Here is a 15799-nt window from a genome sequence, read left to right as displayed (position 1 = left end):
GGATGAAAACCTGTTGGAGTGTGTGCTAATGTCTATAGAAAAAGGTTTTATACAACTGGATGTGTCACTCTCTTTTCAGGACAGAACAAATTTGATCTAATCATATTAGAAATGTTGTGTTTCACACACAAATGTTGTTATATTTACTATTTTTGGAACGAGTATAATATTTTGTTGAAGGATAAGGGTTTTTATGTATGAAACCTGGAACACAAACTGAAGATTTCTTACACTGTGGTGTGTAACTCCCTTTGAACAAAAGTGCAAACTGGGTCCAGTTATGTATTGGTGCATGCTCAATCATCCAGGTAACTAAATCCCAAAAGGTTGATTCTGTTAGATAAGAAAAGATAAGATAAGAAAAGATAAGATAAGACTTTATTGATCCCACAGTGGTGAAATTTTGCGTTACCTCAGCTCAGGTACAGATAGCAGAAGGAAAATACAAATAAATACAAACAAATATAAACAAATATAAAATAAGTAAGATAATACACTATATACACAGAGTTTATCTGGACGCAGCGTTTTCAGTGTCATCCAAGTGACTTCTTCGGCCTGAGTGACTGAAGAAGTCACTTGGATGAGTGACGAAACGTTTCTCCCATTGGAAACGCTACATCCAGATGGGTCCAGTTAGATTAGGAAGAGAAAATCTGATGATTCAGACACTATTGATGCAAAACTGATTCTTTCTTTCATCACTGTAGTTGTTTTAATCTGTGCTAATATCTTTGTAAAAAGGTTTTTTGACTGAGAAGTTGGGCTGTACACATGAAAAACTGACATTAGATAAGATAATGTACCGCTGTAACACAGGAGGTATTACTGCTGAAAATGGGCCTCTGTGCACCTGTGTAGATATTCCATTCAAACTCATTCATGATTTATGATCAATGTTACTGTTAAACATTTACATTTCTTGACATAATTAGGAGCGACTAAACATCAAACCAAATTTGACTATATTTAGAAAACAAGACGTTTCTGATTCTCCTCAAACTTTTGAGCTGTATGGTTTTTGATGACAGCAGATGGTATCAGAGTATCAGGACAGGGAGAGACTGTTAAACAGTTATGAGCTGTCTTGCTGCAGAGAAAGTGGAGTCGGTCGTCCTTGAAATGCTACCAGGATAGGCAGCTGGCAGGATGAATGATGCTCTGCCTCTGTGCTCAAGTGCAGACATAGGCTTTAAGCAACCATGAGCCACTAATAAGAGAAAATTTATCAACACACAATAAAGTGGACTTGTTAGGGAGAGTTTACCTTTAGCGTTGGAATAGCTCAACTCAATATTTCTTAACAAATACGCTTTAAAAATTCACTCTTTGTTATAAACTGGTGACAAAATCCTGATCAGACACAGTTACATACATGCATACAATACACACTACTGCTCAAAAGTTTGGGGTCAGTCAGAAAAGTTCTTGATTTTAATGTCAAATTTACTTTTATTGTTGAAGTTTATCAGTAACATTTTTTCACAGATAGTTTTGATCAAATCATTCATTGTAAATGACTTCTGATGTTTAAGGAAATATCTACACAGGTATGCAGAAACCCACTTTTACTAACAATCACTCCTGTATATTGTAATCTTAGATTGTGATTCTTTATCCAAGTTTATCAGATCAGATGGATAATATATGAGTAGAAAAACCTTTCTACAAAGAATAAGCCATTCCAGATGAAAATAGCAGAGCTCAGGTTTTCTGCAACTGCATTTCAGAAACTGAAAAACATTGTTGTCATCAAAGTAAGCATTACATTTAGAACGTTTGGGGTCCTGAGCAATGACTTTTTGGGTTCAAGTGGATGAAAACCTGTTGGAGTGTGTGCTAATGTCTATAGAAAAAGGTTTTATACAACTGGATGTGTCACTCTTTTTTCAGGACAGAACAAATTTGATGTAATCATATTAGAAATGTTGTGTTTCACACACAGATGTTGCTACATTTACTATTTGTTCACAATCTGTGTCTGGTGATTCAGGGCTTGTGTGTGTATTTTTATTTTTTTTTCGCGCTGACAATCCTCACAGGTCCTCTGGCCCAAGATTCTTGATTGTATTGTCTTCTGTTTATAATGTTGGTTGTGTTCTCTCCCTTTTCTTCCATCTCCCTGCCTGTGGTTATGTGAGCTCATGGAAGTTCTGGGTTGCCGGATGGATCCTAAGTCCTTAAGTGTTCCCGCAATGGATGCTGCCACACCAGCCGTCACTAGCTTCAGCTGAGGGCCGCGTTTGGTGCGCACTATTTTACCGTAGACTAATGTGCATGAAAGGCCTCGCTTCAGTGTATTGCCCTTTCATTGTGTGTATCTGTTTGTGTCTTTCCAGGAGCTGGAAGCAGAGCGCGTTTTCTCATGGGAGTGGAGTCACGGTGTGGGAAGAAGAGTTTTGGAGTTGCCTTTTCACCTTTTGGACATTCTGTACTGCATTTTGTCACTCTGCATTTTGTCACTCACCTAAGTGACTTCTTCAAAATCAGTGACCCCTCAATTGGACTATTCTGAATAAAAAAGGGTTTGTTATGCTGCTAGATGAGTTTTCATAGTTTAAATCCAATTCATCATCTATCATGATGTCCCAACGTTTCTGATGATAGTATTACAGTAATAGCATCAGAGGATTGTCTTGTAGGTGAGACCAGCATCACTGAATAGTATTTCAAGTTTAAAAACTTTTTTTTTATGTAAAATGAAACAAAAATAAGTCTTTTGTAAATGTATTTGGATCCAAATAAAATATATCTGTGCAAATAAAATCTATTTTTGTGGGACTTTATTTTGTGAGAAGATCATATCTGAAGCATACCTGCTAGGTCAATGAATAATGAAAATAACTTTAGTTGCTGTCTTTATGTTAGTAACAGTGCAGAAATTTGATTGCGCTGAATGGTTTGATTCTGCCTTCACAGCTAATGTTTTTATCTTGAACTATAAAAAGAACAGAGATCATCCTTCGGTTGAGATGCTCTTTTTCTAGTCATGTGGCTGAGTCACATCACTTGTGTCAGTATGATCAGAACAATGGTCACCTGATTCATGAGTATGTGCCAGTTTGAGTCAAAACGCTAATCTGAATCAAAGTGAATGTCGTGGCTCATCTTTTGAAAAATAAAGTAAAGTCAGCAAACCAAATAAGAATTTTCTTTACTTCACACATTATGAGTATTATCAACAAAGGAACAAATTGCATATGTTTTCAGTGTTTCCAAGTACCCAGTTTTAGATTCCAAATCTACAAGTCCAAAAGACCCGTGACTTAAAAGAAAGAAACACACTGCCTTTCATACTACACTAAAGTAGTTAAGTAATAGATAAAAACTGGAAGGACAGAAAAGTTCCTGTTTTTCACTGTACTAGAGATACACTCGGGGGTCGAGGGCCATTTCCAGGTGTCCAAAACTCAATTTATTTTCAAAAGTGGTTGAAAATTCAGTCAATTCTACTGATTTTATTTGAACACAGACGTCCTGACACCATAAACGTGGATTAAGAAAAGAGAGTCCTATGTAATAATATATGTTAATATGATTAACTCTACTTAACAGTCAAATTTGTTCTGCCTGAAGACGATAAAAAACTACATCCCTGCTTTCATTCTGAAACTGTTCTGAGAATACTTAATGTTGGTAATGTTTTCTGTGGCAAGTTTTCAATTTTCCCTAAGTGTCATTTCTGATAGTGTAAAGTTTGTCAAAAATGACTCCATACAAGGTGTAGGGTCACTGGAGGTTATCTGAGCTGACCACACCCCAGACACTTTGCCAGTCCATCACAGAGCTAACATAGAGAGTCAGACAAGCGTTCACCTTTGGCCAATTTAGAATAACCAGCTAATCTAATTAGCATGTCTTTGGACTGCGTGAGTAGGCTTTCTGCCTTGCACGGAGTGGACAGTCAAACAAACTGAATCAGCATAAATCAGTTTTGATGGAGCAGAATGGATCAGTGTTGTCTTGTCCCCAGTCAATTCATACTGCAGGTTTTGTGCACCCCGCTAACTCTGATAGGCTGGTTTTCATTATCTTTCGTTATGAAACGCGGACGAGCTCAGACTGGCTCCTCCCACCTAGTCTAGCAGCGGAGCTCCGAGACGTATCCTGATTGGTCCATTTCCAAGAATCCGCCATATTCAAACTTCCGCCGTGCTGTGTCTTCTGTTGTCATCGATCTTCTGTTTTCTTTGTACGTATAGGGCCAGTTTTCATACGTTTGGTTTTTCTATCTTCCTCGCTTAGTCATAAACAATTTCGGGTATAACTCATCTCACAACGTATAGCCACGGGAAATGGAAGAAAACGAAGAATTTAGCGGAAGCGCGACGGAAAACAAAAGACACAAACTTCGCAGGGTGTCATCGAGGACGTCTACGACCAGTATGATCAGCGCTGCGGAGCCCTCGCCTCAAACCTTACGAAGAAACAGCTCTAAGAAGCACGTAGCTGCGAAAAGGTGATAGCATAATTATTTATTCGACAGAACTTTTGCAATATAGTACAGTATACTACAGCAAACATTTTATCCATTACCCGGTCGGCCAACTGTGACGGGCAGGGCTGGTATTGTAACTGGCAAAAGGTGCTTTCAAGTGCACCTCGGAAGCCAACCAATCGACTGAAAATACATATATGTCTGCTTATCTTGTTTTAATAAAGAGATAATTAATTTAATTTTTACATGCATATGTGTGTGTGATTTAGGATTTGTACAGTTTCCTGTGCAGTAGACATCATCTTTATATTAGGGCTGTAATAATGTCATCCTCTGTAAAATACATCTTTATTTGTTGTGGGGAGGGAACAAAACTTTGTTTACAGGTTGTTCGTTTCTTTTATTGCAAATTACCATCAAAATACTACAGGTGGAGAGACGTTGTAATCAGACCTGTGCAAAAGTTTGCAAAAAGAACATTATTTGTTATATCATTTAGGGTTGAATAATTTTTTCAAGTTGAAATTGCAATATGTGCATTTGGTAGACTGCAAAAGCTGCAGTTAGTCTACGCTTTATACAGCACATCTCATTGAGGCTTGCAACATGCACTTTCTGTGAATCTCCAAATTTTTGACCTTTTTCCTTACGTGGGAGTCATTCTCACCAAACAGAAGTGACCCAAAACAACTGCATATACACCCTCCAACAACATACATGTGGGTTAAGGTTAGCCCACACGAGTTCATGAGGTTACATCTTTTGGTCATAACATTACATTCTAAATATTAAACTGGGCTTAACTTAAAAAACATTCCCCAAATCATTTAAGGCTAATATTATATGTGCATTATAAACACTATATAGATGTTTATGTTATAAAACACTGTTGTTATTTGATCACCCTGCTTTATAATGCTTCGTTTTGATTAGTGTACTGTGGCTTTAATTTGATGGCCATGCACTGCACCTGTATTTGTACTTGCAGACTTTCAAAAAATGCAACCAGTATAATATCAGATATGGATTTCAAAAAATGTGATTGGCTCCAACTGTTTTTTCCCAGAAAGTGGTGACTGTTAACAATGGTTAACGTGACGTCAGTAAATCAGATCTCATGACTCTCAACAAAACTTTTACAGTACTGGTTCTACTCATTCCTCAGAGTCATGAGCACTGTTAGTGGGGTTTTGCAGTAGTGGGTGCAGCTGCCCCTTGGCCTCGACCCTGACAGAAACTGTGTAGTTTCATTGTTTTGTCGCCATAATTGACAAGTAGCACAACAGAACCGCACAGCTCCTTAAATGGCTTCGTTGTGCCTCAGTCATCCCAGAGCACATATTTGAAACATAACTGCAACGTAAAGGGTAACAAAAATGCTTCCATGTTATACTGTAAGCCTCGCATATTGTTGCTGACCATGTTGATAAGATACCAGAAAATGAAAAGCTGCCATTGTGTAACGGCCATGCTATAAATGTGTTTTCATTGTGCAAGGCCAAACATGATTTGTTTAATTTCCCACAGACCACCACTGCAGAGAGGCAGCTCCTTCACCTTCCTCACTCCTGGGACTCCATGGGATTTCAGCCTAGTGAGTTCATGTTTGATATGCAACGGCATCATGTTTTATTACAGCGATCAGGCCCTCACACAATTATCTCTTTGTAAACTGAACAGCTCTCTTGATCCATGTCTTATATAGCTTGTATGGTTTTCCAAAAACTTTGCCTGAGAGGTTTTTGGTGATTTTATCCAGCATTAAAAATCACGAGCATCACAGTAATAACATTTAAGAAGAAAAAAATCAAGCACACAGTGTGCGTCAGCCCCCCTGGCTTTGTCCGCACCTGCACATTTTACACAGACACCAGATCAGCCAACCACCCTGCAGTGTTTTGATTCTGAAAGGGTTGAACTTTTGTACTGTCCGCGGTTTGAATGCTCAGAAGTAAATGCTCTAGGAGATAAAAGGGAGTGTTACATCCAGACGGAGAAGGGAGACGTTCTGTACCAATATACACGGGGGGGGGCTGTGTTTTTAACATTCAAGAATGTGAAATCAGTTCTAGTAGTTCTCCATAAGGTTTGAGCCTGTAGAAGGCTAGTTCAATTTTTAGTAAAGTTGTGCTGCGGCTTATTTTTACACCTGTAGTCTCCCGTCAAAGTCCCAATCTGAGACAGGAAACCCCCATATACGTATTGCATCTGGTCATGAGTAGCAGGATAACATTTTGGACTGTTGTTGTTGTTATGTTCATATAAGAGATGCTGCTTCTTATCTGTTGTTTAAACACTCATCGGGCCTTTAAAAGTAACCGCTATCTTGTGTTTTGTTGCTGCAGAAAAGAAAGCGCAAAGAGAAGGAGGATGATACCGTCAGCCTGTCCAGCTTCGACCTCAAGGTGAGAGTCGGAAAGCCTCCTTTCTGCACCTGAATGCATCTCTACCATAAACTTTAATCCTTCTGCATGACTCAGGTTGTCATCACAGACAGCCTGAGTCATGCAGGCTGAGGATAATCCTGCTATGCCTCAGACCGGCTGAGGAAATAACTGTGAAAGAGTATACAAGCAGTGCGTCTCTTGGTGCTGTGATTGTCATAAATTCAGGGTTCAGTTCAGCACATCAGAGTAACATTTACACTATGTTTCTGTGCTGTAGAAGCAGGAGCAAAGTTCCTCTACTCGGATATTCGAAAGGAAAAGCTGAGAAAGCTGAAATTCTCCCTCAAATGTGTAGGAGAACCGTATGAAGTACAAGAAGAGATCTAACCAAGCAGACACTTTGTTCATGGATACAACTTCTCAGTGTGTGTTTCACTGGAGATCACATAGTCAGACTGTAGAACTAAATGCAACATAAATACATCTGCACAGTAAACAGTCCTGAGACTAAATTGAAACTGTTAAGAGAGCAGATCAGTTTCATGTCATCCAGGTGTTTTACTGCTGTTGCTAAATAGACTAAGCATTTAAGAAGATAGATGAAAGGAATATGAGTAAATTGTGTGTGAGGCTATTTAAAAATGCCAACAGCTTCAATTATAAATAAATCCTACAGTTTTAGTTTATTATAATTGTATTTTTCTTTTTTTAGGAACCCAGTAACAAGCGTGTCAGATCACTTGCCAAAGTTTCATCCCTCGTCAACTTGATATCTCCTTCAAAGAATGGAGCAGTGCGGCGCTTTGGTCAGACCATCCAGGTGAGCGCTGTGCTGTGACACTTAAAAACAACACTTACCCCGTACCATCTTCAATAACAACAGCCTTTGTTTTTTTGTAGTCAATGTCATCACGTGATACCAAGTCACCAGGGATGTCCCTCAAAGCTGGCAGCAAAGCTTCAGGTCCAACCCCCACGAAACGGAGAAACAGCACGCTGTGGTCGGAGACGCTGGACGTCCATCAGAAGAGCACGTTCTCAACAAAAGAGATCAAGAGACAAGAGGTTGTCCAGCTCAGCCTTAAGTCAGGAGCAGGATCTTAAATGTGCTGAGAGCTGAGAAAGTAACCTCTCCTGCTTTTGTTTTATTCTCAGGCAATTTATGAACTGTACAGGGGAGAGCAGGACCTCATCGAAGATCTTCAACTTGCCCGGAAGGTTAGTAGAATATTTGAGTAAAAATAGAAGAATTCAACATTTCAGCTTAATTTCAGCTTCCTTTTTTACTCAAACTGCTGCTTTTGTGTTTAGGCGTACCACGATCCGATGCTAAAGCTTTCCATCATGACAGAGGAGGAGCTGGCTCACATCTTTGGCGACTTGGATGCATATATCCCTCTACACGAAGGTGAGCTCTCGCTAACTTGGATATAAAACTGGAAGCTGTTTGTTTTTCGCTAACAAATGTGTCTCTCTTTTTTTCTCTCTCTTTTTTTAACATTCTGCAGAGTTATTGGTGAAGCTGACGGAGGGAACTGGCTCTGATGGAACAGTAGCACAGATCGGGCAGATAGTGATAGACTGGGTATGAATACAGTAACATCCTGAGAATATACACTCACCTTGATAACACAGATATCTAATCGGCCACTCACTTGGTATCAAATCAGTGCATTTAGCCCAGTAGACACGGTCAAGACGATTTTCAGAAGCACTGCATTGATCACCCAGATGTGACCACTCTGGAGAAGTTTGGAGGTCAGAGGAGAGGGCCAGACTGCTTTGAGCTCATAGGAAGCCAAAAGTAACTTAGCCATTCATTACAGCTACAGTAAAATCTTGAAGCAGATGGTCTACAACAGCAGAAGACCACACTAAGTGCCAATCCTGTCAGCTAAGAGCAGAAAACTGATCCCAGTTCACACGACTTACCAAAATTAGACATCAGAAGATTGGAAAAATGTTGACCGGTCTGACGAGTCTCAATTTCAAAATAAAAGCATGGATCCATCCTCCCTTGTATCACCGGTTTAGGCTGGTGGTGGTGGTATAATGGTGTTGGAATATTTTTGTGGCACACTTTGGTTGCCTTAGTATCAATTGAACACTGTTTAAACACCACAGCCTACTTGAGTATTGTTGCTCACCATGGCTATCCTTTTATGACCATATGCCCATCCAGCAGGAAAACATGTCAAGTCACACCACAAAGCTCAGATCGGCTCAAATTGGATGCGTTTGACCAGGAGATTATTGTTGTGGATGTGTAGCCAACAAATATGCAGCAACTGTATGATTGTTATCATAAGTGTTTCCAGCACTTTATTAAATCTGTGCTACAAAAGAGCCCATAATTTGTACCTCATTAATTTAGCAGTGAGTGTATTTAGTGGACGTTTATCCTATAAGGCTTTGCCAAGTTAGGACATTTTAATACAAATATTATATTATAAAAATTCTTGCTAAACTCACTAAAGTTAAAATATTATTTGCTAGAATTGGTACTTATTATATCATTTTTTTTAATAGTTGGCTGTACATGACAATAATTTTTATATTTAATGTTGCATGAGTAAATTGGTTGCAGATTCTTATTTAATTTATTCTTTCACTCTAATTTTACCTTTTTTTTTTAACAATAGTCTTCATAGGGTGGCAGTAGAGATCACGTTTACTTTAGAACTGATGATGCTGACTGAAACTTCACAGCCTGCCATCAGCTAATATTCATATTTAAGATGCTTTTGAGGAAACTGAAAATCCTTTTAAAAAAACCTGAAACTAATCCGACAAGCAGCCTTTGGATATTTTCTTTCTTTTCTTTGTTTTTAAAGACATGAAAAGTGCACCGTGTAAATGTTTTGCCTCCGACTGTTTTTCTCTCAGCTGCCCCGTCTGAACGCCTACAAAAACTACTGCAGCAACCAGCTTGCCGCCAAAGCCCTGCTGGACCAGAAAAAGCAGGACAGGCGGGTGCAGGATTTCCTGCAGCGCTGTTTGGAGTCACCCTTCAGCAGGAAGTTGGACCTCTGGAGCTTCCTTGACATCCCTCGTTCACGTCTGGTAAAATACCCGCTGCTGCTGCGAGAGATCCTCAGACACACTCCTCCCGATCACCCAGACGTGACCAGTCTGGAGACAGCAGTACGTTACCTGCGTGCCACATAATCTGGCAATTTGCATGTTTGTTGCAAATAAAATGCACCATCATTTTATGATAACTTTTTATTATCCAGATCACTATAATCCAGGAGATCCTGTCCGATATCAACGTGAGAAAGGGGGAGTCTGAGTGCCAGTATTACATTGACAAACTGGAGTTTCTGGACGATAAGCAGCGGGACCCCCTCATAGATAAGTGTAAGACACTTCTGTGTCACGGCGAGCTGAGGAACAAGAGCGGCTCGGTAAGAATGGATGCTTCTTCTCGCTGTTACAGTATCTGCACGCTGTTCGTGTCGTTTTGAAGTTTCACGCTCTGTTACTGTGCTGCCTCAGAGGCTGCACGTGTTCCTCTTCTCTGAGCTGCTCGTTCTGACTCGGCCGGTGACGCGCAACGAGAGGAGCTGCTTCCAGGTGTATCGACAGCCCATCCCTGTTCGAGACTTGGCCCTGGAGGACCTGCAGGATGGAGAGATCCGCATGGGCGGATCCTTCAGAGGGGCTTTCACCAATGGAGAGAAAGGTGGGTTGACTTCTGATGGCTTCAATAATAGACGGGAGTTCATATCAATGTAAACTTGAGGAGTTTGGGGGTTTTAGACCATCAGTCAGACGAAACAATTATAAGATGTCACTTTGGACGCTTTCTTTTTCTGTGCTTAATTTTTGTAGACTAAATTATTAGAAATGCATCTTTTATAGTAAAAATAATACCTTTATAACTGAAAATGTCTTAGTTGTAACTCCACAAATATTCAGCATGCATGGATGCATGAATCCAGTCAGTAGCTGCGTCTTGCTTCTTCTCTCGCCAACTTTCATTTACAAACCTCAGTCATATTCTCCTGCTAGAAGAAGGGGGGGCTTAGTAGTGGTCCACTTCCAAAGTATGCTTTTCGCTAAAATGGTGAAGCCGAGGGCAGCAATACACAGTCACACTAACCTGATATGACCTAATTACACATGTTCATCCTTACGTCAGGTTTTATCCACTTTACCAGTTTTTGATGGGAAATTTTGGACTGATATGTTAAACCACACAACATACTCCAAAAACATCCATTGATGGGCGTTCTTTATTTTTAATTGATATTCTTTTTCATAATTATTAGTGATGTTAATTAATATTTATTTAACAAAATAAATTAACTGGTCTGTAAGTTCAATAAACACTAGAGTTCTCTGGTAATATTTAATAGTTTGGGCTTTACGGGGTTAAAGCACACTGCACACCAGAGTGAACCTGCTGAGTCATGTTATAATTCACACTTGGCTTGCCACGACTGGCGGCACTTTTTGTATTTGCTCACAAGTTGTCTGTACCATTGTGTTGACTCACTCTTTAGAAGAAACATGCAGAGGAGGTTGGGTGAGGTGGGAGATTATGGATTCTTATAGGACTGGTGTTTATAATGCTGAATGAACTGGCGAAGAATTCTTTTTTCTTTTTTTAGTGTCATTAAAAAGGATTTTCCAGAATCCTGTAGCTTCAAAGCATCAGTATTATTTTTCTGACTGCCACTTTTATTCTCTTCTTCTCTAGCTAAGAATGTTTTCCGCGTGAGCTCTCTGGATCCTTCTCACGGCCAGACCCACACACTGCATGTGAGTGACGTCTACCACAAGCAGCAGTGGCTCAACTGCCTCCGAACCGCCATGTCCCAACAGCAGGGGGCTCCAGCTAGAGTTCAGCGGGGGGAAACCATCCCAGCAAAAAGCCACTCCTCTGTGTCCTCAGCCACAGTCTGTGACGAAGAGGAAAATGAGAACTGTCCTCCTCCTGTCTCTGGCCCCAAACTGAGGCCTCAGACGCTCTCCAAAACCAGACTGGACCAGAAGTTACAGGGATCACTGAAGAGGAAGGAAACTGGAGTGTAGCTATTTAGAGGGTTCCTCTTACATGTATTTGACGTGTGTCCTGTTTAGTCACTTTTTTTTTTTTATCCATCTGCACTGAAAAGGCTTCTCCAATCATCACCGTCCAAATGTTAATCCAACTGTAGCCCTTAAAAATGTGTAATTAGTTTACAAAAAAAAAAAAAAAGTGCTATTTGCATATGTGTTTGCAGCAGCTGTAAAGCAGAGTTTTCTGTCTTGTTGCTTTGAAAACTTTTTCAGCTTTGGTTTTTGGTTAAGGCTTTTTTTTTTTTTTTTTTTTGTTAAACCGTCTCTGTCTTGTGCTATGATCAGGATGTGACTGTGTGTCTATAGAACGAGCAGCAAGTGTGAAGCTGTCCGTTTTAAGTGACATCTGTGCCAAGATAAGGGACCAAGAAACTGTCTACCAAGGAAACAAGGCTCAAAGTGTTTCAGATCAGTGTCAAGATAGGGAGCAGAACACGTGTGAGAGCACTGACCACAGATGTATTAAGAATTGTTTTTAAGGGGGAAGGAGGGACATCAAGAATTCATCACATATTCAGAGGAAATTTGTTAATCAAAAAGGAAAAAAATAAAACATTTAGTAAAACTGAGTTTGAGACTTTTTATTGCAGGTTACTAAGATCCTCTTGATTGTACTTTGAATTCTCAGTCACTTCCCTTTATTGTTAACGGGGCAGTTCAACAGTGTTGCAACACTTTTAAAGCAAACAGAAGCTTAAAAAAACTAGACACTGGTTTCTTTCCAATTAGTGTTCAAAAAAACGACTCTCTTAGCACGTTTGTTCATGTGTTTTAGTTCAAATATATCAAACTGGAAAAGGTGAAATGTAAAAAAAGACAGGTTATGGATTAATCCTTTTGAGTTCAGAGGCAAGTTTGACTTTTGTTTTATTTTAATTGCTGTGAAATGCCCATCGTAGCTGATGGGCATTTTCATCATTCAGGCCAAATCCAAAATGATATGCATTGAAAATGACGTCTTTACACACCTGCAAAGCCTGATTTACATGTATGAAAAATTTACCTCGATATCTGTTGTTGCGTTTGTTTGTTTTCACTGTAAAACATACAACTGACACAGTGTGACTCTAGATAAGGTGTACGTCGACAGATACGTCAATATTCAGTATTAAACAGTCATCGAAAAGAGCATCACTGCAAAACTTAAAGATGTATTCATAGCATTCAGGGAAACAAGCGTCAGTACAAAGCGTATTTCAAATGTATTGTCATAAAGAGTCAGAGAACAGCTCATCGCATTGCCAACTTCCTCTATCTCGTTAAACACAGATTCTTCACTCACTATTTAAAAACAGGAACCTGAAAGACTTTCTTAAGTTCTTTTTCATTTTTATATGCTCGAAGGATCATTGGAATTTCCGTCGATGGATGTTTTGCTTAAATCGGTCATCAATTCAATTAGACGGCCACACAGCAGCTTTATCGGCACACGTTTTACTTCCACTAAAACCCTCGGGGGGCCTCTTATACAGCTTTTGATCAGTAGTATTTATAGCTGATAATGTGTCACCAGCATGAGATGCTTCACCACAGCCTAACCGAAACCCTCTTCCTCAAAGATGCTTACAACTGCCAATGTTGAGCGTCATATACTCTTTCTGGGAGAGTTATGAAAGCAGGAGTCTGCGCAAAGCTTAAGAGTAAGCTGTCACGCCTCCTTTTATTTGACTTGACCGTTGCCCTGATAACACAAGCCTACGCGGCAAACACCTGCTTTCCCCTAGAACACAGCTGCTGAGGTTTGGGTAAGATAAAATGGCCGGCTTGGGGAAGTGGAAAAAGTTTTGAATGCTCAGGACTAAACCTTTCATTAAATAATGACTCACTGTTAACTGTCTGCTGAAGGTAAAAGGATATCCACAGCTTTAGGGGGTCATTGTATTAATCTTTATTAAGTCGCAATTAAGAAAACACGGTCTGACTGAACTAACACTCAAATGTTTGTTCAAATCTTTATTAAGCACACAGATTGAACATTAACAGCCCAGGTTGGAAAAAACTGTACAGCGAGAACAGGGGATGTTTCCTGCAACCGTTTATAACTTGCACATTTCCTCCTAAAAAAAAAAAAAAATGCATCAGTTTCAGTTTATGACGCGATTCACAAGCCCTCTTCTGATCGCGCTACAACATTACAAATTGGGTTGAGGTCACGACTCTGGTTTGTTCATTCCAAAACATGAATTTCTTCTTTTGCAATCGTTCTGCTGTCCATTCATTTGTGTGCTCCGCCGGTTTTATGTCAGGTATTGCTGCCCTTATAGTCACCATTCATTGTTCCCCCCAGTTTCAGTGCATTCATGCATCAGGAAAGCAAAGAAGCTCAAACCCTGATGGTTCCTCTGCCGTGCTTCCCAGTAAGTATAACGTACATATGTTCAAAGAATACCTGATGCTTTCCAGATCATCCAGTTAGCCTTTGATCTTAGGCGGCACCGTTTTGGTTTATGTTTTCTTATTTTCATTCTATTACCTGATTATTATTTGGTATTTTTTGTTATTGTAATGTTCTCCTGTCACTTTGGCTGCTTCATCACCTTTTTCAGGACTACGTGTCTTTCTGTTGGTATAATCTTTGCAAGATGTTAGTTCCCAGGGAGAGCAGTAACACCTTATGAATGAGACATTGTGTCTTAATGCAGACTGATGGACTTCCTGGACTGGTCTCTAGAATTGCTTTTGTAGTCTTTTCTCAGCTTTATGAACCTCTAAAATGGTTCTTCTGAGGTCCTGTGAAAGTTGTGCTTGAGGCAAGGTTCCAACCAATCCATCTTTTGGTCACAAATTCATTCATATGCACTTTCAAACCCAGACTCTTATTCTTATTATTCAGTGTGATACAAAAAAAAAAAAAAAAAACCCAAACACATCTATTAATGTGTCTTGGATGAAGATCAGACCACATTTATTAATAATCAGAGTAGAAATGCAGCTGATTCTAAAGGGTTCATAAAAACGTTTCTTCTAATCCTGTCGCTTAACTTTGGAACTATCAGTTCTGGATTCAGAAGACAGTGACAGCTCACTAAATGTCATCACCATCATGCAGTTGTTGGCGTGTGTTGACCAGAGTGAAGAACATGCTGGTATTGTTGAGTAGAAAGAAACCAATTTTGCAGGTTACTGTACTCTCTTAAGTTAGAGAGTAAATTTACAAAAACAAGGCACGTCCAGCCAGGAAGAAGCTGTGGTGTCACGGCGAGCTTAAAATACTCAAACTGTGGGTAAGGACATTAATTCGCGTTGACACTTTGGCCCTAACTGAGCTGTCTCCAGATGCACTGAGGTTACAGTTAACGTTTTGGTTTTTCTTTTCACTTCCTGCTCACTGTTTGCATGTTTGGTTGCCAACATCTCCCCATCTCACGGCAATTGTTCTAGTTTTTCCACATTCTGGTTTTTACATCCTCCAGATGAACGTTCACATGTCATCTTTGTTGTTAGCAATATATATTTGTTTATCACTGACGACCAAACTTTCCACCAAGCAAGTTGTGACTACACCAGCTGAGTTTTTGGCTCAGTCCACAGACAACATACTTTGTATTTGTACTAATCTTTGCTGTAAAAACAGTTGGTAAAAAAAAAAAAAAAAAAAAAAAAAAGGATTTTACAGTGAATATTAGCTGCTTTGTACTTGTTACCCATGCTGCTCTGTAACACAAGCTCATGTTCAGTCATGCTTTAGTGCAAGTCAGGCATAATGAATGCTTTTATTGTCTGAGTGTAGGTGTAGGTTTCAGGTTCATTTCAGGCTGCTTTTCTAGTCTTCACCAGAATGAAAACCATGTTATCAGAGCGACCCTTCAGAAGGGCTGCAGAGAGGACTTTTCCTTTGTGCTTTATGGTCACATTTAATCATTCACTTTTTGTCCCACCCTAGAGTCTGACTGACTTAAAGGGATAG

General features: G+C 39.7%; 1 protein-coding gene across 1 annotated transcript; it reads left to right on the top strand.

Annotated features, from left to right (window-relative positions):
- Positions 1 to 4084: 4084 nt before the first annotated feature.
- On the top strand, positions 4085 to 14725 carry LOC120730009 (neuroepithelial cell-transforming gene 1 protein-like). Its single transcript, XM_040026076.1, has 12 exons — positions 4085 to 4459; positions 5966 to 6032; positions 6784 to 6843; positions 7538 to 7645; positions 7726 to 7890; positions 7981 to 8043; positions 8137 to 8233; positions 8334 to 8410; positions 9712 to 9969; positions 10062 to 10232; positions 10324 to 10510; positions 11531 to 14725. The coding sequence occupies exons 1-12, from the start codon at positions 4296 to 4298 to the stop codon at positions 11863 to 11865; spliced, it is 1752 nt and encodes a 583-aa protein (XP_039882010.1). The 5' UTR covers positions 4085 to 4295; the 3' UTR covers positions 11866 to 14725.
- The last annotated feature ends 1074 nt before the right edge of the window (positions 14726 to 15799 follow it).

This window comes from Simochromis diagramma, unplaced genomic scaffold, assembly GCF_900408965.1.
Source record: "Simochromis diagramma unplaced genomic scaffold, fSimDia1.1 OVJJ01000293.1, whole genome shotgun sequence".
NCBI lineage: Eukaryota > Metazoa > Chordata > Actinopteri > Cichliformes > Cichlidae > Simochromis > Simochromis diagramma.
Note: the sequence above shows the minus strand (reverse complement) of the source record. Positions and strands in the feature narration are given on the sequence as shown.

What these genes read in the sequence shown, in the direction of transcription:
- LOC120730009 (XM_040026076.1), top strand. Translation starts at nt 4,296, where the DNA reads ATGGAAGAAAACGAAGAATTTAGCGGAAGCGCGACGGAAAACAAAAGA. An exon ending in ATCTTCAACTTGCCCGGAAG is followed by an intron (nt 8,044 to 8,136) that starts GTTAGTAGAATA and finishes TTTTGTGTTTAG; the next exon opens with GCGTACCACGATCCGATGCT. An exon ending in TGAGGAACAAGAGCGGCTCG is followed by an intron (nt 10,233 to 10,323) that starts GTAAGAATGGAT and finishes GTGCTGCCTCAG; the next exon opens with AGGCTGCACGTGTTCCTCTT.